This window comes from Gracilinanus agilis, chromosome 2 (genome assembly GCF_016433145.1).
Source record: "Gracilinanus agilis isolate LMUSP501 chromosome 2, AgileGrace, whole genome shotgun sequence".
NCBI classification, from domain to species: Eukaryota; Metazoa; Chordata; class Mammalia; order Didelphimorphia; family Didelphidae; genus Gracilinanus; species Gracilinanus agilis.
The window spans coordinates 620,738,539-620,765,598 of record NC_058131.1 but is presented as its reverse complement, the minus strand read 5'-3'; the positions used below and the strand labels follow the sequence as shown (position 1 = coordinate 620,765,598).

Below are 27,060 nucleotides of genomic sequence, written 5' to 3'. Positions count from 1 at the left end.
AATTCCTGACTTCTTTATAGAATATCAGCACACGCACATTTAGAAGGTGAGTGAACAAGAGGAAGCAGCAATCTGTCAATGTCTATCAAAGAAAGGAGTGCTTTCTAGAGATTTATCTTCCCAGAGAAACATGGTACAAAAAGCACTCAGATAGTCTTCATTAACAATTTTATTTCTTACAATTAAATTTCATTTTTGAATCTTCAAAGTTGATTTGTCTTCTTAAAAAATTAATACTTTTTCTCATCATACAATTTTCCCCCCAAAAGGGAAATAACCCAGGGAGGGGAGTTGTCTAGGGGCAGTTGAAATCCGTAGTTTACGTTCCCAACAATAGTCATCCAGGCTCACCATTTTGTGACTGTAACTGAAGAACATGCAACAAGATGGTGGTATCTCAAGCTCACTTGAATAATGTCACAAATTTCAAACCTGGGCTAAGTGACTCATTTCAGTGTTATAGAAGTAGCTATGGAAGTTTAGTCAATGGCTCCAATTTGATTTCTATGTTAGTGAACACAGTCATCAAATTGTGCCTCTCAGAAAAGACAGAAATAAGCAAATAATGAGCAATAATTTAGCCCAGGCATGAATGAGATTAATAATAAAACCAGAAATACTTCATTTAGGCCACAGCAACATATTTGTTTTGTCACATTTTCCTTGAAGGCCCTAGTGCCTGAAGTAGCATATTAATGGAATTCTAGATTTAAAAACATGCAGTTTTTTAGTATTTGAACAAAAAAAAAACTAAGAATTTTGCAGGAATTTCTTCCACTCATATATCACATAATCAAGGTAAAATATTTTTGGAGGCACAGAAGAGCACAAGAAGAACAAGTGAATCCTAAGGCCTTATGTATGACCAAGATGGCGGAACACAATACATTTCATACACAGGAGTGGCGAATGTTGTTAAAGTGCTACTTATACAGGATAATCTAACATTAACACACAACTCAACTGCACTGCTAAATAAGGTTGTCTTTATTTCTTTTTTTTTTCTTGCCCAGCCCTACCTAAAACATAAAATAAATCTACAGGACTGAAATTAACAACCCATTAAAATCAGCAATAAGTTATGAAAATCATAAAGTAATTCTTTTAGTAATTAGGGGTAGTTAAATTACTTAAGGTATACAGAGTTCAAACAATGTCAGGGTTGACGTAGCCAAGAAGGCTTCAAGGGGAGATGGAAGGAGGGGCAGAGAAGAAGTTGAGGGAGAGAGGAGGGCGACAGGGTAACTTTTGTAGTCTGCAAGACAAGGGGAACACGAGACATCAAAGTGCAGGCTAAAAATTTCTCCTTGAAGAAAATAACATTGCTGATAATATTTGATACGAGCAGTAGCACCTGCACAATGGACTGTGAGGACGGGGAGGGAGAGAGACTGCCCGGAGGGAAATGGAGGCAAAGTTTTACATGAGACAAATGCTGAACTTAACTATGTTAACTATGATAGTGTAGGTATCCAATGGTTAAAAGCTGGTCAAGGGGAATGATTCTAAAAAGAAACTAAAAACATTAGCTCTGACCTTTTTTCTACCTAGCCCCGACCTCATTCATTTTGTGCACTATAAAGAGTGAGGTGTGAGGTGTTTGATCATTATCAAATGCTGCATCAAAATAGATGATTTTTTCCCATGTGTTTTTCCACTATAAAAGACATCTATGTTTCTTATGGACAAGCTTTAAAAAGATGTCAGTTTGGTTTTTCAACACATACAAACATTTATCAAAATTGGAAATAAAAACGCTGCCGTGGCTCAGACCTGGGCCCGCTTATGCTGTGGGCACAACTCTTCAGGCCCATGCAGACATGGAGGCGAATGGAGCTCGAGCCTTCCTATCCCCAATCCAGACCCAAATGGGCTCCCTTCGGTCACCTGGGGTGGGCTAAGGAGCGTCCCTTCAGTGCCCTAGTGCTAACAATGCGGGAGGAGGAGAACTTGCTTTAGCATGGAGTCCAACAGAAAGCTGAGCTGCGTGATGATCCCTTTCAACAGGCTTCACGGGAGTCTCTCCTTTTGCAGGGCATGAAATGAGCTTTAAAAAAAGAATTGATCATCCACAGGCTTCATGATAAGCTGTCCCGGGCTGAGCTACAATAGCTCTCAGTCACACAAAATTAATGCCTGATTGTTTTACTGTTTCATTACTAAGGGTTGGTTTGATTTTTTTTTTTTTGTAGGATCATAAAGCTCAAGAAGGGCCCATAGCCCAGTCCTTAAATGTGTCCATTCAATGCAGTGTGAGCAAACTGGAAAAGAAGAGAGAGGGTTGAAGCTCCAATGTCCTCTTTCAAATCAACCAAATCAAATCAAGGACATTTCACACGAATTCTCTGCTGCCATTAGAAATTATGATTTTTGCAATAGGAATAACAACTAATATGTTGGTTCTCCTGGGGGAGGTCTACTTATATATAGGCCTGTTGGACCCTTTTGTTCAAGTATAATTTTTGAAAGAGGAGACTGCATGATGAACCCAATTTAAGAAACTGGGTTGGCTTGGCCCAATGAATAATTTGCCCTGCACTGTTTTGTCATGCTGGATTCTAGGAGGTAAATGAGAGTTTGACACTGGCACTGGAATAACCTTCGTCGCTCCCAATACTCTGCAGGCTGCTGTGATCGTCTATGTCACTGATGCTGGTGGTGCTGATATTGTCCACTTCTCCATGGGAGAACTCTGTGCTTTCAACATCCACTTCAATCTCCTCTGGCAAAGGGGAAAAGGAAAGAAGACTATTAGCATTTGCTGGTGTGCTGCGTAGGTACCTTTAAGAAGGAATGGGGCTGAGAGGAAAAGCAATTGCTTTTTCGGGCACTAAACAATTGTTACATAATAAGCTTGCTATCCGTGATGTCTCTGGAAATCAGGAGGGAGCGAGGGTGGAGTGACGTGGGGATATTTTTGCAAAGGGGAATGTCTGGGATATTGTGGTGGTCTCAATTTAGGGAGCAAGTTTACTAAACCCTTTGACGCCAGCACGTCTGGACCTCCCACCAAAAGCACTCAGTCTATTTGGGAATTAGTGCTTAATATTAAAAAATCCCAACCCCAACTGGTTAAATGACATCTGTTTTGCATCAAACTAGAAACTAATTCTCAGTGTTGTTTATTAATCAGAGTTGCCTTGAGGAAAAAAAAAGTATAAACTTAAGTAAACATAGGCTAATGGGAAAATATATTCAACCAGACTACTGGTGGCAGCAGTCCTAAGGGGGTATCATTAACTACCAAGATTTAATATAATGGTGTTTGCATCTAGGCAAGAACCTATATTCATTTCAATTCAACAAGGCAGGGTCTAAATCTATCATGTAATTAATATGGATTACATAATCATATAATAAACTTTGGGGGATGGATGTCCAAAATATGATATGATGAAAAAAAAAAGGCTTGGGTTCAAATTATGGCCGTGTTGTTTACTAATATAATGATAGGTAATTTAATGAACCTCTGTGAGCTAATGCTTGTGTTAAATGGGGAGACTTATTCATGGTCTCATACCTGAGAGATGCTTTGAGAATCGAATGAAATAAAGCATTAGAGTACTATGCAACTTTCAGCTATTATTACTAAAATTTAATTGTATCAACTACTACTTGAAATTAAGAGAGTAACAATTTAAAGATTATTGTGTTATATTAAAGTCTTCATTTTAATCGCATTTCTTGTATGGATGGGAACTTCCACCCAAATAAGTACTCGTGACAAAAAAGTCCATGAACATACATACGCATACGCTTGAATAAATAAGTATACATAGAAAAAGCTACTTTACATTTTTTTAAAGGCTGGGCAAGGCCAAAGTACATTTCAGATTTTACATTTCTCCAACAAATAAGTCCAAGCCCTGAAGTTATGAATTTGGTCCCAATTCTACAGATTATAATAGTCATAGTCACTGAAGGAAAAATGGAATTCTATCTGCCGAGCCCAAGGGGTTAGGATGAAATGAGTTTCACAAGGATTTGTTGCTTTAAAAGTTTTGGAAGTTTGCTTCTAAAATGCAGCCAGCTGTCTAAACAAGCTACAAAACATAATCCTTTGCCACATTCATAGTACTTTTTATGCTGCTTAGCATTCTCTGATCCAGTCCAATGTAGCAAGCGTCATTTGTAAAGCACCTACCACATGCATGTTATTGGACCAGGTACTGGGGAGACAAAGACAGAAATGGAAACCACAGTAGGAGTTCTTTCCCTCAAGGAGCTAACAACCCATTAACTGTAAGAATCCTAAGAATAGGAAGCACACTGAGCTTATGCTTTGTAATAAAGGATTGACTATAAGGGGACTATCTAGTAGGTTATGTCAAACAGACCCAAGTTAGAAATTAACTCATCCCTTTGTTGGAAAAAGAAATAAAATCTCAAACAGCCCCTAATTGGGACCTACCTCATACGGCAAATCTCAAACAGCACCTAATTGGGACCTACCTCATAGGGCTATTGTGAGGCTCAAATATTTGAGTAATATTTGTAAGGTGCTTAATATATGCTTTATTCCCTTTCCCTTCTCCTATCAAGTCAATAAAAATTCCTCTTAGGAGGAAAGAAGATTGCTGAATAAGAACACATGCAATAAGCACTCAACAAAATATCTGATGATAAAGATAAGGATGAAGTCGATGGTTTGACTCTTGACTATGAGGATTCCTTCCCCTTAAGGAATTATAGAATAACACAGAGCTTGGAATTGGAAGGGTTCTCAAGAGTTCATCTGGCTTAGCCCTTTACCCTTCAGTCAGGTAGAGTCATGTTTTTATAGCTAAAATTACTCAAGTATAGGACTTTTTCACTCATTCTAATAACTTTTCCAGAAGGTGGTATTCTTTCCTTTGCTGCCATTAAAACTTAAAGGTTTTCTTAGGTCAGTGTTTTGAGACTCTCAAACCTAACTCCCTCCACCCCCCCAACCCCCCATCTCTAGAATCTCTGGGGTGAGCAACTTTTTTTTCAACAAAGAATGGAAGAGGAGCAACTTAATGGATAGAGAGTCAGGCCTAAGGATGGGAGGGCCTGGGTTCAAATCTAACCTCAGATACTTCCTAGCTGTGTGACCCTGGCCAAGTCATTTAACCCCAGTTGCCTAGCCCTTAACCTTCCTCTGCCTTAGAACCAATATCTAGTATTGATTCTAAGATGGAAGGTCAGGGTTTAAAAAAAACAAACCCGAAAGCAAAGTATGGAAGAAGCCTGTGAAGGGAGGAGATACAGCTGACTGGAAGATCAGGAGAATGTAGCCAACTGTTTGTTTTTCTTCTACCCCTCACCTCCCCCCCCTCCAACTCCATGAAGGTGTTCTTGGATAGCTTCAATAAAAGGAAGTGCAGTACCTTTTCTTGATTGTTTCTAAGGAAGTCACTAAGGTTTACTTCTTTGCTTGAGTAATGGCTCTAGACTCTCTGAGTTTTTACTTGGATTAAAGAAGTCAATGGTGTCTTTGGAGGTGATGCAAGTTACCTACCTCGCTCTGAATCAGAGCGATCTGAAGAAATGGTAGAGCCAATGCTGTCCATTCGTATTCGTTCCATCTCCTGAGGGCCTTGCAGCTGTTCCAGTCTTCGCTTTAGAAACCTCTGTTCTCGTTCCAGGTTTTCAAGCTGGTGCTGGCTCTTTCTCTCAGCCTCTTCAAGTTTCTAAAATGATAACACATTGTTTTATTTATGTTTGTGTACAGAACATCAACAAATCATGGTACTTTCTGATTGCCTACATAGCATCTAAAAGGAATTCTTCCATGGAAGAAAAAGAAAAACTGGCCTATTTTTCCCTCTTTTTTCACCATAAATGATGTAGGCCTTTATCTTTCACTAATTTAGAGTGTGTGATGAATGTACTATTTGTACAAAGTGGGGAAGTCAGTAAGTAATCTCCTTGAACAAGAGGCTTCCCTTGCTGAACATGGAAAAATACTGAGGGGGAGCAGCAAGTCTGAGCATTCTCCACTAGAGGGCCTTGTTTCTCTCCTTCCTGGCGAGCAGCAACATAATTGGTATTTTCTCACTGCAGCACTCCAAATGGCCACATTGTTTAAACAACTTACAACAGGGGGCTGTGCTAAGCCTCTTTTGCTTAGTGGGTAGTCTTGTTGTTTTAAAGGCCCACTTCTTAAGGCCGGTCAGTGGGCTGAGCCAGCTGCCAACACACTCATTTAGGCAAATGATGCTAACCAATAGCTATCACAAGGAAGAGTTGAAGAACCAGGTGTGCTTGGAGGAAGCCGCCTCTGGCCACCACTCTTACCTTGATGTGTGCTTTGGCTTTGTTGAGCAGCCCAAGCGTCGTGTGCCTGGTGCAATCTGGTCCAAGCGGGATCAGCACTTTCAAGCGTTCCAAACACAGGCGCAGATGAGCTCGTCTGAGGGAGACCAAGAAAAGTCGACTAAAGAGATGGGCCTCAAAGAAAAACCAGCACTGATGTGACCTCACGCAGAGTACATCAATGAAACAGATGCTTTGCCAAAAAAGAAGTGGTCTGGGTTTTTTCCTTTCCAAACACACTTTGCCCTTACTTTTTCTAGTTCAAAAGTACTAAGTAGCAAGTATAGGCATGCCATGCTTTGGTCCTTGCCTTTCCCAACCATTATATATTACAAACTCCAGCTTCTCTAAGCTGTTAATTCCTATTGGTAAGCTCTGGCATCAGTGGGTCATTTATTTGTCCTCAGGTCCAGTGGAAAGTGCACTGAACCAATTCTATGTCATCTTGGCTACTCAAAGCCCAAGGCTAGTAAATAAATGTATGTATGTGGGGGCATTCAGCTGACCAAAGTTATCTCATGGAGGTGTAAAACCTCCCCTTCACAAAGAGTTTCACAGGATTATAGACAGAGCTAGAAGGGGCTTTAGAGAAGTAGTCGTCAAATCTACCTCCCCATCATTTTAAATATAAAGAAACTGAGTTATAGAGAAGTTAAGTGATTTGTTCAGGGTGTCTCAGCTAATGTCAGGGGCAGGATTTGAACCTAAATTTTTCTGACTGCAAGGCTAGCGTCACAACTAAACCTTATTGCCTCTTTTGTTCCCCAGTCCCCACTGTCCATCAAAAACCAATTTGTAGCAAACTGTCTCTAAAATTTCAGCCTTCCTCTAGTGAAACAAAACTAATTATAATGCTTTACTAAAAACCTGGATCTAGCAGGGAGGAATAGGAAAAGATAAAACATATGGCCTTGGAATCTTCTTTAGATCCAATGTCCTGAAACCACCTTAAGCTTCCATTCCACTTTTCTTTCTCCTCCCTTTGTACTTTCAAAAAGTCCCCAAGTTTCACAAACACACATTCTATTGGAAATTCTGAGGTGGGTTCTCCAGTGAACCTGATAGATAAGCTGCTTTTTCCTGGGACTAACAAGCTATAGTCAGGCTAGTCTCCAAAGACATAATCTCATCCAACAAGAGCAACTGTCCAATGTGAAGTAATCTATCAGTTAGTATTACACATAAAGAGAGAGTCAAAGAATATATTTTCCAAATCATATATCCTTAGTCCCTCACCAGTGCTCCTGTAAGTGAACTTGTAACATCTACCATGAGCAGGGCAGAACATCATCTATTTTCCCCTCACAGAGGGTAGAAATGGCTTTACCAAATCACTTAAACCTCTCCCCTTGCCATCTAACTATGCAGAAACATGATAATACATGTATAACTCAGATCAGATTGCTTACCAACTCTGGGAAGGGGGAAGGAGACAATTTGGATCATGTAACCTCAGACAACTTATGTGAAAAATTGTTATTACATGTATTTGGTAAAATATATTTATGAAAAATAAAAAACATGCAGAAATAGTGTTAAGTGAAATTATTGTTAGCAGGTTGAAGAAGCATCATATGTAAACAATTCTATTATAGGATGATTAAGGTTAGTGAGGTCATGGATTTAATGGCTGATAAGCTGTCAATATTTTTGCAGCACCTATTAGTTCAACTATCTTGAAGCATCTGTCAGTATTTCCATTACAAACTCTGCTGAATTCAATAACTCAAGTCTAATAATTGGCTCCAGGTGGAAATCTGACAAACTCAGTTTTAATAAAGGAATGTCTTTTATTTGAACAAGGCTGCAAAAAACAAACAAACCCTCAACTCATCAGCAAATGTCTCTAAATGATTGGCTTACACTTATAAATAATCTTTTATCTGCTGCTCCCCACCCTCCAACTTCATGAAGCCTTCCACTCAATACCTAAATAGAAAATCTCCCAGGTAAGGAAGCTCATGTGGTCATAGAAGATCTCTATTCTTACTGGAAGAAAAACAACCACAATGGAAAATTCTTTAAAGTCATCATTAGGATGATAACATTTGACAAACAAGGGGTTTATGACCTGATTGGAGGGAGAAGGAAAGAGGCCCACATCTCTCTTGCTAATAATTAGTGAAGTTATGGAAGCTCCCAAAGAGACTACCAAGAATGAACCATTATCTTTACAAAAAGCCAAAACGCTGAGCCACCACTTAAATTAATGACTAATATTAACCTAAAGAAAAACTTGTTTCAGAGGAGACTGAAGTTGTTCCAATTCATCTACCGGCATTATCCATAGGTAGTCTTTTTTACTTCTAGTTTCAATAAAGACTTGAAAATAATTTCTTATTCTGGTTGTAGTTTTATATTAAGAAAGAAAAAAGTTCAACTGAGGATTCTGTTTGGTTTGACCACCACAACACTATCTTAAAATAAATAACCAATGCTAAATTTGCTATTATAAAAACTAAGATGTATCAGTGATTTGTTATTACTAATTTGTTAATTTAACAAGTATTTAATAAAGTATTACTGTTTGTACATAGTCATGTGCAGATACTGACTGTGATATAAAGCAAATGCAAGATAATTTTTATCCTTAAAGAGCTTATTGGGAATTCAAAATATACTTTCATATAATATCTGGTGCATAGAAAACACTTAAAAATGTGTATTGACTAATCTTAGTTCTATCACACACAAGTGTCCATCCACCTAGTAGTATAGCCAATATGTCAAGACAATAAGCATTCCAGGCAATGTGCCAAGTGCTGGGGATACAAATGCAAAAAATAATCCTGGCTTTCAAGGTGTTCATAATCTGATGGAGTAGACAACACACAAATAATTACATACAAAAAAGAAACAGATAATTATAAATAATCAATAGAGGGAAGGTTCTAGAATTAAGGATGATTGAGAAAAGCTTCTTGTAGAAGGTGGATTTTATCTAAGACTGAAAGGAAGTAAAGGAAACCAAGAGAAAAGAGACGAGGAGGCCAGTGAAAATGTAGAGATGGGAAATGGAGTATCTGACGGGAAGAACAACAAAGAGGCCAGTGTCTCTGGATCACAGAGTACTTGGGGATGAATAAGGTGTAAGAAGACTGGAAAGGTAGGAAGGGGCTCAGTGATGGGCAAACTACAGCCCGTGGGCCAGATGTGGCCCCCTGAAATGTTCTATCCAGCCTTGTGACATTATTCCTAATCTGACGAATACAATGAGTAGGATACAATACAGTGAAACTTGGAAAGAGTTGCCTTAGAAACAGACTGACAGATGAGCATTTCCTTTCCTTTGGCCCCCTCTTTAAAAAGTTTGCCCATCACTGGGCTAGTTTATGAAGGAGTATGAGTGCCAAACACAGGATTTCGTATTTGGTTATAGAAGGAATAAGAAGGGAGTGTATGTATGCGTGTGTGTGTGTGTGTGTGTGTGTTTGAGATATCATTAGAACTACATTTTAGGAAGACCAATTTGACAGTTGAGTGGAGGATGGACAGAAGTGGAGAGAGATTGAGTCACAGAGTCCAACCAGGAGTTTATTGCAATAGCTGAATTGTGAGGTGATAAGGGCCTGCAGATTAAATATAGGGAAATGAGAGTGAGGAATTTAGGATGACACTTAGGCTGTAAGCCAAGGGTATTGGGAAGATATGATACACTTAACAGTAACAGGAAAGTTAAGCACAAGGAAGGCTTAGGAGAAGGAAGATGATGATGAGTTTCAGTTTTAGACATTTTGAGTTTAAAATGTACAAGATGTCCAATAAGCAGTTGAAAAAGAGAGACCAGAGGTCAGGAGAAAGGTTAGGACTAAATTAGTAGATAATCTAGATGGAGGGGATAATTGAAGCCATGGGAGTTAATGAGATCACCAAGTGAAAGAGTATAGAGGGGAAAAAGGGCCCAGGACAGTGTCTTGGGGGATATCTATAGTTAGGAGGTGTGGTCTGGCAAGAGAATGAGAGCGTTCATCCCTTTCTGAAGTGTCATGAAAACCACAGAAGAAGAGACGATAAAAGGTGATCAACAGTGTTAAGAACCTCAGAGAGGTCAAGATGAATGAAGACTAAGAAAGGGTCATTGGCTTTGGTGATTAATAAGATCATTGGTAACTTCAGATAAAGCAGTTTCAATTGGATGATGAGGTTGGTACCAGATTGCAGAGTTAAAGAAGTGAATGACAGGAAAGGAAGTAGAATCACTGATTGCAGATGGCCTTTCAAGAAGTTTAGTCACAAAAAGGATGAAGAGAAATAGGATAATAGTTAGAATTGATAGAGATATGTATCAAGTAAGGGTTTTTTGAGGATGAGGGAGACACAGGTATTCAGCAACAAGGAAGCAGCCAGGGAGAGACTGAAGATGAATGAGAGACAGGGGGCAATTTGCCAAGAGAAAATGGAATGGAATGGGACCACCTAAAAATCATCAATAAATACACAAAAGGGAGAAGTATACTGTGGGCTGAGGCAAGTTGGTCAAGGCTTCCTAGAAAAGACTTTAATTGGGTCTTAAAGATGCAATGGGGTTTTAGATGTATAAACAGAGAGGAAAGGCATTCCAGGTGATCAAGAATGAAGGGTAGGCTTTTTAGACCTGAGATTAAGATAAAATTAGCCTGAAATTAAACTCTTTTAGAATCCAATGTTAATGACTGGAAACAGTAAACAGTTAAGTTTGGGTCTTCAAAGTGGTAAAAAGGGTTGCCAAAGCAGTTATCTGTTATCTACTGGTTTTTTCTATAAGGAGTGTAATGGCTATTTTCTGCACAAGATACATTGTGCCTTAAGAGTACACAAAGGCTGTAAAAGTACATACTACTCTGTCAGAAGGCAGTGGAGTCACTATATCTTTTAAATACTTTAAAATGAGTAGTAAGTCTTTAAACTGGGAGAAATCTTAGAGATAATCTTGTCAGCATCACAGAAACTAAGTTTTGGAAGGGACCTCCCTCAGAAACTATCTAATCCAACATGTACCTGAACAATAATTCCCTCTACATTTCCATTAAGAGTGGTCATCAAGTCTCTGCTTATAGACCTAGTCTTCATTCTTAAATTCTTCATTTTACAGATGAAGAAACAGACCCTATTTAAGTGATTTGCCCATTGTCACAGATTTCTAACCCAGGTCATTTGGCTTTAAATCCAGGATTCCTTACACTATACCATGCTGAGGATGATGTTTTCTCTATCCTTGTCTGGAGGGGTGTAATACTCTTTGTGCCAATGTAATTTTTGCTCTCTTCTGTGTTCCTAATTAGGTCAGGCATTTGGAAAGCTGAACAACCATAAGGCTTAGTAGCAGATGCAAGAGAGCAGCCAATTGGGGAAAGCCACATTTTCCAAAGTCACCATCTGAATCCTGCCTGCAGGTCTCCAAAATGCTTGTTTATATGCATGCCACACTTTGGTAAATAGGCTCTTCCAAGGTAATGGAGATCATGTGCCTATATGCTGGGAAGAACCAAATCAGAAAACTAATTATTTCAATTTAGAAAATCTCTCCCTGGTAGATCTCTAAAACTGGAATGACTGAATAAAACTCATCGTCCCTTGAGGTGGTGCTGCTCTCCACTCTTTCCCATAATCTCATTGCTTGTAACTGTCAAGAAAGGCATATTTTTCAATGCCATCTGGCTATCTTTTTTCTTACCTTCATGCTCAAATGATAGATTGCTCAGGAAAGGTATCTGCATAAGAGGGCAGGAGGGCTGTGGGTTGGGGTCTGTCACTGGTAAAAAATATATACTGTATATAAAACAAGGAAATGGAACAGCCAAGATGGGCAGAAGGAATTTAGGGGACGGAGATTCATGAGTCTTGTCATTTTCTTTTAAAGTAGAGGCCTGCCTCTTTTTAGGCATAATGATGCTACTCCAAATATTTTGATCATCTTTGAACTTAAACAGTAGGGAAAAAATGTTCAGGATCAGAAACAGAGGTTCATTTACAAAGAAAGATGGTGGTTTATGAGGCAATTTTTTGGTTCTTTGGTATTCCTTAACTTTTACTTATTCCCTTCTCCCTCTTCATCCCCTCATCTCTCTCCTTCTTCCCCCCACCCTTTCTCCCGGTGTAGTCTCTCTCTCCCACCCCACCCCCATTCCCACCCCTATTTCAGTAAAAACTTTAAAGCTGAAATCCTCCTAATTTAGCTTCTGGGACAATAAACCAAAGTCAAGAATGGAAGAAACAGCAGGGGGTACCCTGTGGGAAAACTGGAGTCTCCAAACTAAGAGGGAGGGGGTTGGAGAATGAAGAAATACCCTAGCGCTTTTATTTTCAAAGACACTCTGGGGTCTGTTCTAAAATGAGACTAAAGATGGGTTTGTGTTTGCTTTCACCCAGGGGAAGAAGTGATTCCCAGCCACTTACCCTGCTACAGAGGAGAGTCCTGTCAAAATTACCCACACCTTCAAAAGGGGTAAATCCCCTTGTGGGACAAGGAACAATTATGGTCTGTTTGGCTTCTGCTTTGGCAGATTGGGATCACTTTTCCCCTGAAGAAACCAATGCTAGCTTTTGATTTCAGACCCTGAAACTCTGCTAGCCAAACTGAAATGATTAACTCGGAGTTGGGAGGGCGAGGGAACGGGAGGGGGGAAGGGTTGTACTATAAAATCAATCTCTTTAAGATACTGGCATCAACAACCCAAAAGAGGAGCTCCCTTTGAGGAAATCTCCATAAACATCATATGATGTTTTTCAAGTCCCTTGTCTTTCCGAACTCTAATCCCCCTGCCCAACAACAATAAGAAACCCAACCCCAGGCCAGCCCTAAAAATCTCTCATTGGTTGGTGCCCTTGGAAGCACACTCTTTTATTGGAAGCCTCTTCTTTCATTCCTCCACTACAGGATACCAAGAATTTGCCAAGTAACTAAACCAGAAATTGAAAACAAGTCAAGTGTTGGGGACAGAGCCTGTATTTTCCTTGCTGCAGAGTGTTACGTAATGGGCTGCAAGTCCTTGAGCTATGCTCTTTAAAGCTGCTGTGACTTGGAGTCAATTTTCTCTTAACTCTAAGCACACATACTTGAAAATGACATCATGGGGCGGCCCTTATCCTATATGTTCAACATCAAAATTCCACTGCAGTTTCACTTATCCTAGAGACATTCTGTTTTCTCAAAATTACACGAACACACGTTTTCTCTCATTTTCTTTTGGGAAAATGGCATATTTATATAAACTAAATGCTAAAGAAGCCAAAATGGATGTGAACCACTAATATTCCATTACACAAGTGAGCAGCACGATGCAGCCCTACTGATGAGCGGACTTTGTTTCTGAATAGCAAAAGAAAAAATCACAAGATAGCAGCTTTCACTATATTTTTTACATATGGGTGAAATATGATCTAATGCACAGAAGATAACAACAAAGTACACATTTCTTATTAACTTGTTGGCAATGGAGTCTGGCGTTTATTGAAGTGTAATCAATTTGACTGGGTTGTCATGGCCTCGGTGGCAATAGAAATAAAAGCTTCTGTTCACATCTCAAAAAGAAACTATTTATTTCTCCTAATTTTATTTTTTTATTCCTAATTTTTTCCCTAACGCTTCATTTTAATCTGATTTGGTAAAATAGCCAAATAGGATCATCTACTGAATCTGGGATAAATCTGCAAAGTATATATATAAATATATATATATATATATACATATTATACATATGGAGTATAATATATATGTAGGTATGTATGTATGTGTGTATATATGTACACAAGAGAATCACATTTTATATATATGTGCTGCACCTGCAGTGCTAAGCAGACGAAGCAGACTAATAAGAAATGAAAAGGGGGCAGAGCTCAGTGGATTGAGAGTCAGGCCCAGAGACAGTGGGAGGTCCTGGGTTCAAATTTGACCTCAGACACTTCCTAGATGTGTGACCCTGGGTAAATCACTTAACCCCCATTGCCTAGCCCTTACCACTCTTCTGCCTTAGAACCAATACCCAGTATTGATTCCAAATGGAAAGTAAGGATTTTAAAAAAAAAGGAAAAAAAAAAAAGAAATGAAAACTGTGGGAGTGGCTTGTATGCACGGTCATTTCTGAAAGGCTTTCAGAAAGTCCACATCCCAAATTTTCGGTGTTTGGAAATAAACAGGTTTCCATGCAAGACAATTAGAATCTCTTAAGAATTTTTGGTCTCTCTTAACCACTCTTCTTAAACCCATAGACAGAGGGTTTCAATAAAGATTAGCATACATTAACTGGATGGTTAACTCATTTAAAATCAAAACATTAAATAATCATAATTGATGCTTTAGACAGGAAAACATGATCTTTTTGTGTGTGTGTGTGTGTGTGTGTACTTGAATGTGTATTTTGGTATAAAGAATATAAAACATGTATGGATATATTTACATATATGTGTGCATATATATAATATACATATATTAAAACACAAAATAGAAATATCATTCTAGTCAGTTTAGATAGTATTCTACATATTCATATATAAATATGATGTGTGTATATGTGGATGTGTGTGTCTAAAACAACATCTAAGATGGCTGGAATAATACCTTTCAATTTTATATATAGGATCTCATATAGTTTCAGTTCTTGGTAACTTTTTGATTATGATGTCAATAATGATGGTCACAAATGGCCACTTGATACACAAACTTCACAAAGCATATGATCAGGTTGCAGGCCAGTGAGGACAGAGAGAAATAGTGGTAAGACACTTTGTAAATGGAACATGCTGTTTAAATGCTAAATATAATATACCCCTATGGTTTTTTCAACATCCCTTTGCTAAGTTACCTGATTTATCAGCCCACTTGTCACCCAAATGCAAGCACAGAGAAAGGCTTCCAAGAACATGTAGAGTTCAAGTTTTGCTTATGAAACACTAAGTTTCTAGTAATTTCTTATTTATGCAACTCCAGACCCAAGATAAGAAGAGATATCAAATGATTGGCTTCTCAATTCACTTCTCAATTTTTTCCCCCTAAAAATGGTAACAATTTTTAAGTTCCATGAGATTTTCAGAATGCTGCTTTCTAATTTTCAAAGAGGCAGGTAAAAGTCTAATGGGAAAATCTGGGAATTAAACTACTAAAGCCAAGCAAACTATAAATCATCTAGTTATTCATAAGTAATACTGAACAGGAATAACATGTACAAGTGAAAACTAAGATAATTTTTTTAAAATCTTACTTTCATCATCAATTTCAACTTTTTGACCTCCTTAACAGAAGTCCTTTAAGTGGCAATTTGATCTGAGTTTAACCTGTCCATTTATCCTTGATAAAGATGTGAGAAAGGAGGAAGAAAGGAGTTTGGTTAATCTGGATAAATTTATAAGAGCCAGTTATACATATACAAACTCAATATCTTGGAAAACAGTTTACTAATCAAGTGGTCAACTAGTATTTATTAAGAGCTTATTAAGTGGCAGAGACTATTGGAGGGTCACAAAGAAAAGCAAATGTATTATCTCTGCCCTCGAGAAGGCTCAAGGTAACAAAATTTTAATAATTATGTAAATTAATACAAAGTCTGTTTAGAAAGAGAGGTGTTCTCTTAAGGAAGATAGGGAGGACTTGGAGTGAAAGAAGGTGGAACTTAAGCTGAATTTTGAAGAAACCCAGGCAAACTAAGAGGCAGAGATGAGAAGGAAGAACATTCCAGGCACTGGGGACAGAGGGCAAAGGAAAAGAGACAGGAACCGACTGTCAAGAGTGAGGAACTGCAAGTGGGCCAGCTAAATCACAGAGTCTGAAGAGGGGTAAAAGATAAGAAGTATAGTATACTTGTACAGTATAGTACAACTATAAAGATAGGAACTTATGAAGGGCTTTAAATACCTGAAGGAATACTTTATTTGATCCTAGGGGTAAATATGGAGAGATTGGGATTTCCTGAGAATTTGCTTGAAGAAAACGACTTTGTTAACTGAACGGGAGACTGACTGGAGTAGAGAGAGATTTGAGGCAGAGAAAGGAATGAGAAAGTTATTAGGAAACCAAGGTCTGAATAGAGAGTGGCTGTGTGAGTGGAGAGAAGAGGACAATGGAAGAGATGTTGTGAAGGGAAAAATTATAAGACTCATCAACAGATTAAAAATATGAAGTGAGAACAGGGAAGTAAGGATGACATTGAGGTTTTGCACTTGGGTGACAAGTAGGACCATCAACCATAATAAGAAAGTTCAGAGCATCTAGGTGAAAAGAATTCTGTTTTAGACATGCTGAATTTGAGACGTATTTGTGATATTCTATAGTTGAGAGGTCTAAAAAGCAGTTATTGACGTGTATCTATAGTTCAGGAAAGAGACGAGGGCTGGATCTACAGATCTGGGAATCTTCTCCACAGAGTTAACTGAAATCACTACAAACTAGAAGGACTATTTGATTTTATAATATTTCATTTGAAGTTTTATACAAGGTTCAGTGGTTATTGGTTAGTAAAGAGTCTACTGCTTGGAACACATAAACATATCATCCTTTAGTATTAACTTGCATTCATCTCTAAGGAGAAGTTGATGTTCAACAGCCTTGTGAATAAACAAATAAATAGAAACTGCTCACTTGATAGCTATTCTCTACTAGATTGAGGAGCTTCTCAGTATAAATTCCCTCATAAACTTAAACAATAACTCAAAATTTCTGGAAATTAGGACAAATCATGGGAGAAAACAGTGGTAATTTGTTCTAAATATATAAAAAAAGCTTATTTTCCTTTGGCATTTCTTCAGAGATTTATAGAAGGCAAGGAAAGTTATTCTCCCTATATAACAGCTCTAGGCAAATCAGGTATCTTTGGAAACCTAGTCTAATGAAACTTTGCTGGGGCTGTAGGGTAAGTTACTCCAGGATTTAAAAAAATCTTTCCAAACAATTGAAAAGCAATGAAAGATTTTTTCCTTAGTAACACTTTTCTCCTCCTTGGCCTTTTGTTGATGTTCATCCTGATGTTGTGGCAGCTGTCTTTTGCTGATTTAATAGTATGAAGGGGTTGAGAAGTGCTGTGATCCAAAAGAGAAAGCATTCTCTCACAGGGGCTGGGAAGGCAATCTGTAATCACAACAGTAGCTACTTGTTAATTTTCTGTTTGAAACACAGTGATGTCAATAGTATTGCACCCTGCCAGCTACCATGGGGTAAAGTACATTCTGAAACCAAAACAAACTTCCTACATGTTGGCAAGTCAGGTTTAAAAGACTATGATAAATTGCTGCAAGATATCACTTCTATTTATGTATGGAATGTGTATGTGTATAAAACATACAAAACAAAATTTTAATTTTTTTTGGTAAAGGTTGAAATGAGACCTTTACTATTGTTTCCCATATTACTATTGGATTTTTCAGGTAAAGGAAAGGTAGAGAATATGGTTAATGATCTCTAATATAATGGCGAGTTTCAGTAAAAATGACAATACTCAAGGAATGTCTAGTAACACAATTGTTCATTTAAAAGCATCAAACCAAAACAGCATAAACCCCAAAGTCAGCTCCACTAGTGAGATATGAGTAATCTATTGCTTACTTAAGAAATTCATGAACTCTTTAGGGAAAATATGTTTAAAAAGAATTTCTTAATATGGGGCAAAACACATACACACACACACCCCTTAAGAAAATGAATTTTCATAATTGTACTTAATATAATACTGAGTACAAATCAAACAGCTTAGTGTTACTGAACTTTTTCTTTTCTTTTTTTTAAAAAAACCCTTACCTTCTGTCCTTGTATCATTTCTAAGATAGAAGAGGGGGCTGCTAGGTAAATAGGGTTAAGTTACTTGCCCAAGGTCATTCAGCTAGAAAATGTCTAAGGCCAAATTTGAATACAGGTCATCCCAATTCCAGGCCTAGAGCTCTATTCACTGTGCTACCTACATTTTCTTTTCTTTTTTTTTTTTTAAACCAGACCTTTTTAGCACAACTTCTACAAAATCCAAATGATTTTCATGTATTCTTCTAGATGGTGGTATTGGGACCTACAAAATTTGAACAGTATAAAAGTAATGAAGAACAGTCAACTATTAATCAAACCCACTTTTGTTCACTGCGCACTATGAGTTTATGTTATTGTTTAACAGATTTTCAAATCTGCTACAGTGCTGATCCTGACAGAAAAGTTATTGTTAAAGTGTTATTTCTAAATAACATAACTCCAAGCTTTAATTTGATTTTTCTATATCATATTTTCTTGGTGACCTGGCAACAATGCTCAATCAAACAGTTCCTATTGGAGAGTTGCATTTAGGGACAGCTTAGTACAAACACCTGGCACCCATCCTAGGCATGCTCTCCTCTGATAAGGCAGACATCTTTTTAGTACTGAATTGGAATAGTGAAACAATGGCAGACCTGCATTTTAAGGCAGGATAACAAGAGTCATACTGCAAAAAACAGAAACAAAAACAAAACCCTTAAAAAAAAAAGCTTTATCTTTTAGCCCACCTAAAAATAAAACATTTTAAGCAGATTAGCTGTAACATCACTAGTCACCATACAAGGCAATATTACAACTAATAAAAAACTGGATTTAAATTTATAACCAGGTTCCATGACTGTAATTGGTATCTTTCATTCTATTCTTCCAAATCCAATTTTTAAAAATTTATTCTCTAGATAAGTATGAGAAGAGTTTAAATGAGGGCCAGATCTTAGTATTATTATTTACATTTTAGGATTCCTGGAAATGTAGCTTCAAGATGTAAGGCCAAAAAGAGAACCATTTTTCCCATCAAGAAGAATGGAAGGCCTCAATGGACATTTTATGTCTTGGTTCTACCAACAGTACAACACAGTGGATCTGCAAAATCTGCAGTCTCATCCTCCATGGAGTGCTCAATATTTCACCACTGTCAGAAAGAAAAAAAATTCGATCTCTATTCAACAGAGAAAATAATCTGTGAAGATGATGGCCATCTTTGCTCCAGTATAACCCAGATAAGGAGATGGAGATTTATGTTGTTTCCATAGAAAGGGGAAGAACTTGATAGGGGGTAAGTTTGCCCAACTTGGCTAAATTTCCTTTCATATATCAAGAGCTAAAAGTCCTAAAACATCTTTCAGGACCACCAGCCTCTTTCATCTCACAGAACAAAGTGGTGCTTTGAAAGCATGGAAAAAAAAAATGAAGCCCAATGGTAATTCAGTATTTTCTTTCCAAAAGACCCAACATTTACACAACAAAGCAAGCCATTCTGCCTATTTCTCCACCTTTATCTGGGCACAAAATTCCCACTGGCTTTCAAGGGAATACCAGGAAGCAAGTATTACCAGACTGCTCTTTAGGAAATGTCTTTTCCATTACCAAAATAGTAGTCTTGCTATGATGCTCAACTTTATCTAAATTGTGAATAGTATTTACAAATATTTTAACCATAAAGATGAAACTATCTACAGAAGGATCCTTATTTAGTAGGTACTGGAATTTTTACAGCTATGTAAACTACAAGCTGTTCTGAGGAGAGATAATTATGAATCTGGGTGGAATAAATGAACTAAGGAAGGAGGCATAAGAACTTTTAAAATCACCAAAACAAGAAAATGCTATAAGAAGTGAGGCCTTTGATCAATTTGCCCAAGATTTAGTTTTTGTCAGTGGTACAAAAGGACTATTTATAGGCTAATATGATAGCTTAAGTGTGTACAATCTAAATATGGGAACACTGGCTCTAGGCCCTTTTGAACCCTGCTCTGTTTTGCTGATACCCTTCTTTGTTTTCCTTAAGAAGCTTCAGCTGTGGACAGCTCCCAGCTGATATGATCACTTCTTAGATGGGAAAGAGCTGTACCTGAGTGGGTTTGCTAGGTCACTTTCATTCTGAAATAATATTGTAAAGGTTGAAAGATGAAAACAGTAGAGGAATGATCCATGTACAAGTGATCCTTTTGCCCTAAACGATTATCTATCATTTGTTTAAATACCATCATTTTTTGTTTTTGTCTGTTTTTGTTTTTCTCAAAAAGTGGAATGGGCCGCCTCAAGTGGGGGGGGGGGGAATGGGTGCTCCCTTTTTGTAGGTTTTCAAGCAGAAGATGGATGATCATTCATTAGATATGTTATAGTAATGATTGCTTGTTCTAGTAATGAAATGATAGGTATGAATTGAATTAGATGACCTCTAAGGTCTCTTTCTACTCTCAAATCTGATTCTTTGAATGGAAAAGTGATAAAATAGAGCTTTGATTATTCCTAGAGAGAAAAGAAGCATGCTTTTCTATGAATAGTTACTCCATAACCAAGTTATTCCTGATTAGTCTCAACTCATACTGATTACCTCTTTTGCATTTCTATGGTATTTCAGTAATTACCATACAATGTAGCACTTAATTGTATACTACCTTGTCCTTAACTCCAAGTTGGTTCATATACACATGTGGTTTTTTTCCCCCTAATAGATTGCTTCAAGGAGAGGAACCATGCCTTCTACTTCTGCATTCCCCATAATATTTAACACACTAGGCCTTTAATTTGTTTACTGATTGATAATCATTAGAAGTCTTTTGCTAGAGGCCAGAAATGAGTGGCTACAAGCTGTGCCACTTCTACTAAAGATCTCAAATGGGAAAACATGATCTCATCATTGCTAATAGTATTGAGGGCTGTTGAAATACCTAAAAAAACATTAGCATGGACATAAGGGTATTTTGAATTGAAAGAGATCAATGAAGGAAAAAATGAATTCTATCTTACAATAATCTTTCCTTTATCCTCCCCTTACAAGGGAAAAATTAAAAGCTAAATGGCAATTTGATAGAAAAAAGTAATATTCAAAGATGATTTCTTTCTGACTACCACTTTGGGGAAGGGTGTAGATATACAATTCCTCTGAATAGAACTAAAGACAACTTGACCAAAAATAGAGAGACACTTCTGACTGAGAAACAGCTGGCAAAAAAGTAAAAGGGGCCATTCTGCCAGTCATGCCTAACAAATTCCAGACTATCCACTAATTAGAGCTGTACCTTTTCAACTTTAAAATTAAAACAACTATGTGGTAGCTGAATCTCGTTTATAACAGCATTCTTCCAGAAGCACTGCTTTGCCATAGCACCATTGTAATGGAACATGATTTTCAAATGAATCATTTGCCAGGTAATAGTCCTCAAGTTAAGTGACCAAACCACTTTTTAAAATTAAATAAAAATATTATTAAATTAATTATTGGGGGGCAGCTGGGTAGTTCAGTGGATTGGGAGCCAGGCCTAGAGATGGGAGGTCCTAGGTTCAAAGGTGGTCTTAGACACTTCCCAGCTGTGTGACCCTGGGCAAGTCACTTGACCCCCATTGCCTACCCTTACCACTCTTCTGCCTTGGAGCCAATACACAGTATTGACTCCAAGATGGAAGGTAAGGGTTTTTAAAAAAAATTAATTATTGCTACATGTGATTTTGAAATGAGAGGCATCTTGCTATTTTAATTTCTAATCTCTCCTTTTAAAAAACCTTACCTTTATAGAATTATTGTGTACTACCCAATAACTTTGTCATTTATTATTTATTATACATAGGTAATCTTTATTCTTTATAAAAATAAAATTTCTGTGAAATCTTAGGCACAATGAAAAAACCAGTTAATATCTTTTTCTTTCAAGCATAGAATATAAGAATATGAAATACATGATTATTTAAAAAATATCTAGTAATATTCAATAGGGCAAGAGCAGGTTAGCTTAAGCACTTCATATTCCAAATTCACTAAAAGTTACAGATCACTTTACATTTCACAACCTCTCATTATATTTTTAAAAACCATTTTATATTTTAAATGTGTTCTTAACTTTCCCTTGCTTCTTCATAAATGAGAAATAAAATTCTATTTTGGCAATATAAGAATGGCTCCAGATGAATACATATGCATTACCCAATACAAATACAACATTAGGAGCCTGGTAGTACACTTTAAACAGCAAATTCTTAGACTAGAAGCATTTATGGAAGTTCATGAATTCACTCCTTCATAATTCACTGTTTTCCTAAAATACTCCATTCCAAGCTAAAAGACTTTACAACTTTCCAAAGAACAGTCTTAAGTCTTCCCAAAGTTCCTCCTAGCTGAATTATCCTTACCAACCATGCAAACTTCCACAAGGCCATCTAACTTGTTTATTTTGTAGGATTAATGGTTTCAAGTTATATGTCTCTTCCAACAAGCCATGCTCAAGGATCTGAAGCAGAACTGGGAATACAACTGTAGATGCAGAAAACAGAAATGCCTAGAACCCTCAACAAGCTAGAGTTGGCAATAGATAATATTCAATTTAAAGTACTTTACAGGCACACACATACAAAATGCATCAATGATATTAAAGAACAAGAAAATATTGTTATGAAAAATATTTTTGTACATAATATTTGCAGAGGATTTATGCTACTTATGGTCAAATTCTCAATGACACAATTCTAGGTCTGCTTAACCAGCTCAAATAGAAAAACTGAAAGCATCAAGCTGAGAGGCCCTTTCCCATGCCACCACAAACCAGCAGAGGTTATATCAGGAAGCGCAATCACCACACATTTCCTAAATGGGTCATATTACCTAGAATATCCTATCGGAACAAACTGTGCTCTCTGAAGCAGGAGTAGAGATCAAAAGAACAAATCAAAAGAACAGAACTTTTTTCCTTGGAAGGGGAAGATATTTGCAGGGAAACACACTACTTTTGCCTCCTTGAAATATTTTCTATTCTCAAGAGGCAAACCTCACAATAAACAAAATCATTGCTATTTGTTTGGCTTGGCATTCAATCATTTTCTCTTAACCTTAGAAAAGTGGCACATGATCTATCTTGAGACATTATTCCATTAGGCGGACAAACATTTATCAAGCACTACTGCATTTAAGGCACTGTACTAGGCAGAAGTATGGATTAACAAAGTTATGCAACAGTCCTGGCCCTTAATGAGCATATGCTTGTGAAAAATAAATACACAAAGTGTAACAATACAAAATGACATTCAAAAGCAAAAAGCAAAAACAAAGATAAGAATTCAAAGACATGAGAGATCATGTCAGGCTGGGGGAATCCCGAAGAAGATAGCCTTTGTATTGGAGATCTAAAGATAAGTCGGATTTTTAAATCTGGAGACTGGATGGAGGAAGAAGAAAAGAGGTGAGAGAGGCATTCCAAATGGAGAGAGCAGCATAAGCAAAAGTCACAAAGAAGGAAAATGTGCAAGTAATGTACAAGGAATAGACCATAGTTCAGTTTAGCTGGAGCGTAAAATACAAAAAAAGAATAGTTAATAAAATATATCATCCTCTCCACATTCTGGTTGCAGTTACCTACTGCCTTTCCAGCTCCCACCTCTCACTCCTATCCTCTCTATCATTCTCCCTTTCTTTTTCAAAGGTATTCTTTCAGTACTTGGCTCATAGTCTTCCTCTCCCAGCCTTTGTCCTTATACTTGGGAATATTAATATACATGTTTATGTTCTTTCAACCACCCTGGCCTCCCTGTTTATTAATTTCCTTTGATCCCATGACCTACACCTTCTCTTCACACAAAAAGGATGGTATTTCCTTTGATCTCACCATTATCCATAAGTTTTTAAACTTCCATTATAAAGAAGTTAAATTCTTGGGGGCAGCTGGGTAGCTCAGTGGATGGAGAGCCAGGCCTAAAGATGGGAGGTCCTAGTTGTTCAAATCTAGCCTCAGACACTTCCTAGCTGTGTGACCCTGGGCAAGTCACTTAACCCCCATTGCCTAGTCCTTACCACTCTTCTATCTTGGAGCCAATACACAGTATTGACTACAAGATGGAAGATAAGAGTTTAAAAAAAAAAAGAAAAATTCTTCTGACTATAACTTCCTATCATTTGATATTTTCCCATGCCTCATTCCTCATAACTTTTTCAGGCCACTATTCCTACTCTGGTTTCATTTTCCTCCTGTCTCAATCCTGAAATTAATGAATTCAACTTGACAATATCCTTTATTCTTTTATTCCTTCTTCCTTGTCCTACCACTACTTATACTTTGCTAAACTCTAACCTTGGATTGCTTCCACCCTCTCTTTTCTCTGTTCTGACTCTCACGTTTGCAAAGATGCCCAAGTGCCCTGTATCCTTAAAAAAACCTTCCTCTTGACATTACTATCCCCCCAAACTATCATTTTATAGATTTTTTCTTTTTCACAGCCAAATTCCTGGAAAAAGATATTCATACTTACTGCTTAACTTACTCTCCTTTGACTTTTCAACCCACTGCAATCTAGTTTCTGATCTTATCACTCAAATGAAACTTATTTTTCCATATTAACAATCATCTCTTAATTGCTAAATTCCATAGCTTTTGGAAAGAAGGAAACAAGTACTTAAGTGCTTACTATATTCTAATGGAAGAAAACAACAAAAGGGATCTAAAAAGGAGAGGTCTAAAAAGGGGGTGAGGTAGGACAAAAGGTGGTACACAGCATCATGACATGATTTTCAAGTCCAGAAAGTCAGGAACAAGAAGGATAGAAGCAAGTTGGCCTGAACCCTTCATAAAATGAAAGTTCTAGGAGAAACCCACTAATAGGAGGAGGGCTATTGCATAGTAATCAACTTACAGTGGTGGTAGCAGGTTCCAAGGCAAACAGGGCCTAGGCACTTAAGGAAGATCCAGGATAAGACAGCAGTAGAGGCATGACTTTGGAAGTCCAAAAAGTCACAAACAAGGCTGAAAAGGGAATAGAGGGAGGCTGGCCTGGCACCTTCAAGAATGGAGGCTCCCAGAAGAACCCACCAATGAAAGAAAGGAAGGTTCTTCTTGGTGCTCATCTTTGATGACATCTCTTCAGCATCTGACACTGTTAATCACCTCACCTTCCTGGATTCTTTTTCATTCCTTGGATTTTCAGGACAATATTCTTATCTGGCTCTCCTTTTATCTGTCTTCCTGATCCTTCTCAATCTTCCTTGTTAGGTTATTAACCATGATCCATTTTCTACATATGGGTATACTCTGTCTTGGGACTTTGTTCACTTAGTTATTTCAGTTCACATCAGTTCAACTATCATTTCTATGCAGATAATTCCCAAATATAGACATTCCACCCTTATCATCTAAGCTCCAGTTCTTTATCACCAATAGCCTATCAGGCTTTCCCAACTGGATGCTCCATTGATATTTTAAACTCAACATATTTTTTTTAAATAACCCTTACATGCTGTCTTAGAATTGATACTATCGGTTCCTAGGCAGAAGATCTATAAGAGTTAGGCAATTTGATTTAAGTAACATAGCTAGGAAGTGTCTGAGGCCATATTTGAACCTAGGTCTTCCCAAATCCAGACCTGGACCTCTACTGCACCATATAGTTCAAAAGTTCTGATCATGCCTTGCCTAGATTATTGCAAAAATCTCTTGATTGTTCATTGTACTTCTAGTCTCTCCTCTCTAATGTAGCATTTGCATGAATATCAAATTGATATTCTTAAGATAGAGAACTATCAACCCTTGTTTAGAAGCTCCAGTAGTTCCAAATTGTTTTTAAAGATAAAACACAAAACTTCTGATTTATATTTAAAGTCCTTCACAATATGACTCCAGCCTATCTTTCCAGGGAGATTGAACCCTTTCTTTTATATACTCCATATACTAATCAAACTGCCTTGCTTGCTGCTTACTGTGCATAACATTACCTCTCTTGACTCCATGCTTTTGCACAGGCTATTCCCTATTTCTGAAATATACTCTCCTTTCTTACCTTCATTTCTTAGAATTTCTAGTTTTCTTGTAAGGCTCAGCCCAAATGCCATTTTCTATCCTGACAACCCCATTAGAAATATCTTTCCCCTTGAAAATTAGTTTGTAAATACACTCTTATTTTGTTGTTACAAAGGTGCTATAGAAAGATGAATATTGTAATTCTGCGTATAGGATAGACTAGATGAGGGAAGAAACTAATAATAAAAGGAATGAAAATAGCTGGGGGACTATAAAGATGGTAGTATTATTAATAGAAACAGCAAAGTCAAGAAGACCAGGTGGTTTGGCAAGGGAAAGAATGGGTTTTATTTTATTTTTTTTTTATTTTTTTTTTTAACATTTATTAATAATCATTTTTAACATGATTACATGTTTCATGCTCCTATTTTCCCCTTCACCCCCCCGCACTCCCCCCACCCATGGCTGACGCACTTTTCCACTGGTTTTGTCATGTGTCCTTGATCAAGACCAATTTCCCAATTGTTGGTGGTTGCATTGGTGTGGTAGTTTCGAGTCCACACCCTCAATCATGTCCGCCCCGACCCATGCGTTCAAGCAGTTGCTTTTCTTATATGTTTCCTCTCCTGCAGTCCTTCCTCTGAATGTGGGTAGCGTTCTTTACCATGAATCCCTCAGAATTGTCCTGGGTCATTGCAGTGCTGCTGGTACAGAAGCCCATTACATTCAATTTTACCACAGTATATCAGTCTCTGTGTACAATGTTCTTTTGGCTCTGCTCCTTTCGCTCTGCATCAGATCCCGGAGGTCTCTCCAGTTCGCCTGGAACTCCTCCAGTTTATTATTCCTTTTAGCACAATAGTATTCCATCACCCGCATATACCACAGTTTGTTTAGCCATTCCCCAATTGAAGGACATACCCTCCTTTTCCAGTTTTTTGCCACCACAAAAAGCGCAGCTATAAATATTTTTGTACATGTCTGTTTATCTATGATCTCTTTGGGATACAAACCCAACAATGGTATGGCTGGGTCAAAGGGCAGGCATTCTTTTATAGCCCTTTGAGCATGATTCCAAATTGCCAGCCAGAATGGCTGGATCAGTTCACAACTCCACCAGCAATGCATTAATGTCCCAATTTT

The 27,060-nt window shown here is 37.6% G+C and overlaps 1 protein-coding gene across 1 annotated transcript in view; it reads right to left on the bottom strand.

Annotated features, from left to right (window-relative positions):
- Positions 1-964: 964 nt before the first annotated feature.
- Positions 965-27,060, bottom strand: part of MXI1 (MAX interactor 1, dimerization protein) — a 118,147-nt gene continuing 92,051 nt past the window's right edge. The window contains exons 9-11 of the mRNA XM_044660178.1: positions 6,262-6,376; positions 5,483-5,654; positions 965-2,722 (exon numbers count right to left, since the gene is read on the bottom strand). Of these exons, the coding sequence (XP_044516113.1) occupies positions 2,559-2,722; positions 5,483-5,654; positions 6,262-6,376 (451 nt within the window). The 3' untranslated portion in view covers positions 965-2,558. The remainder of the gene's footprint in view (positions 2,723-5,482; positions 5,655-6,261; positions 6,377-27,060) is intronic.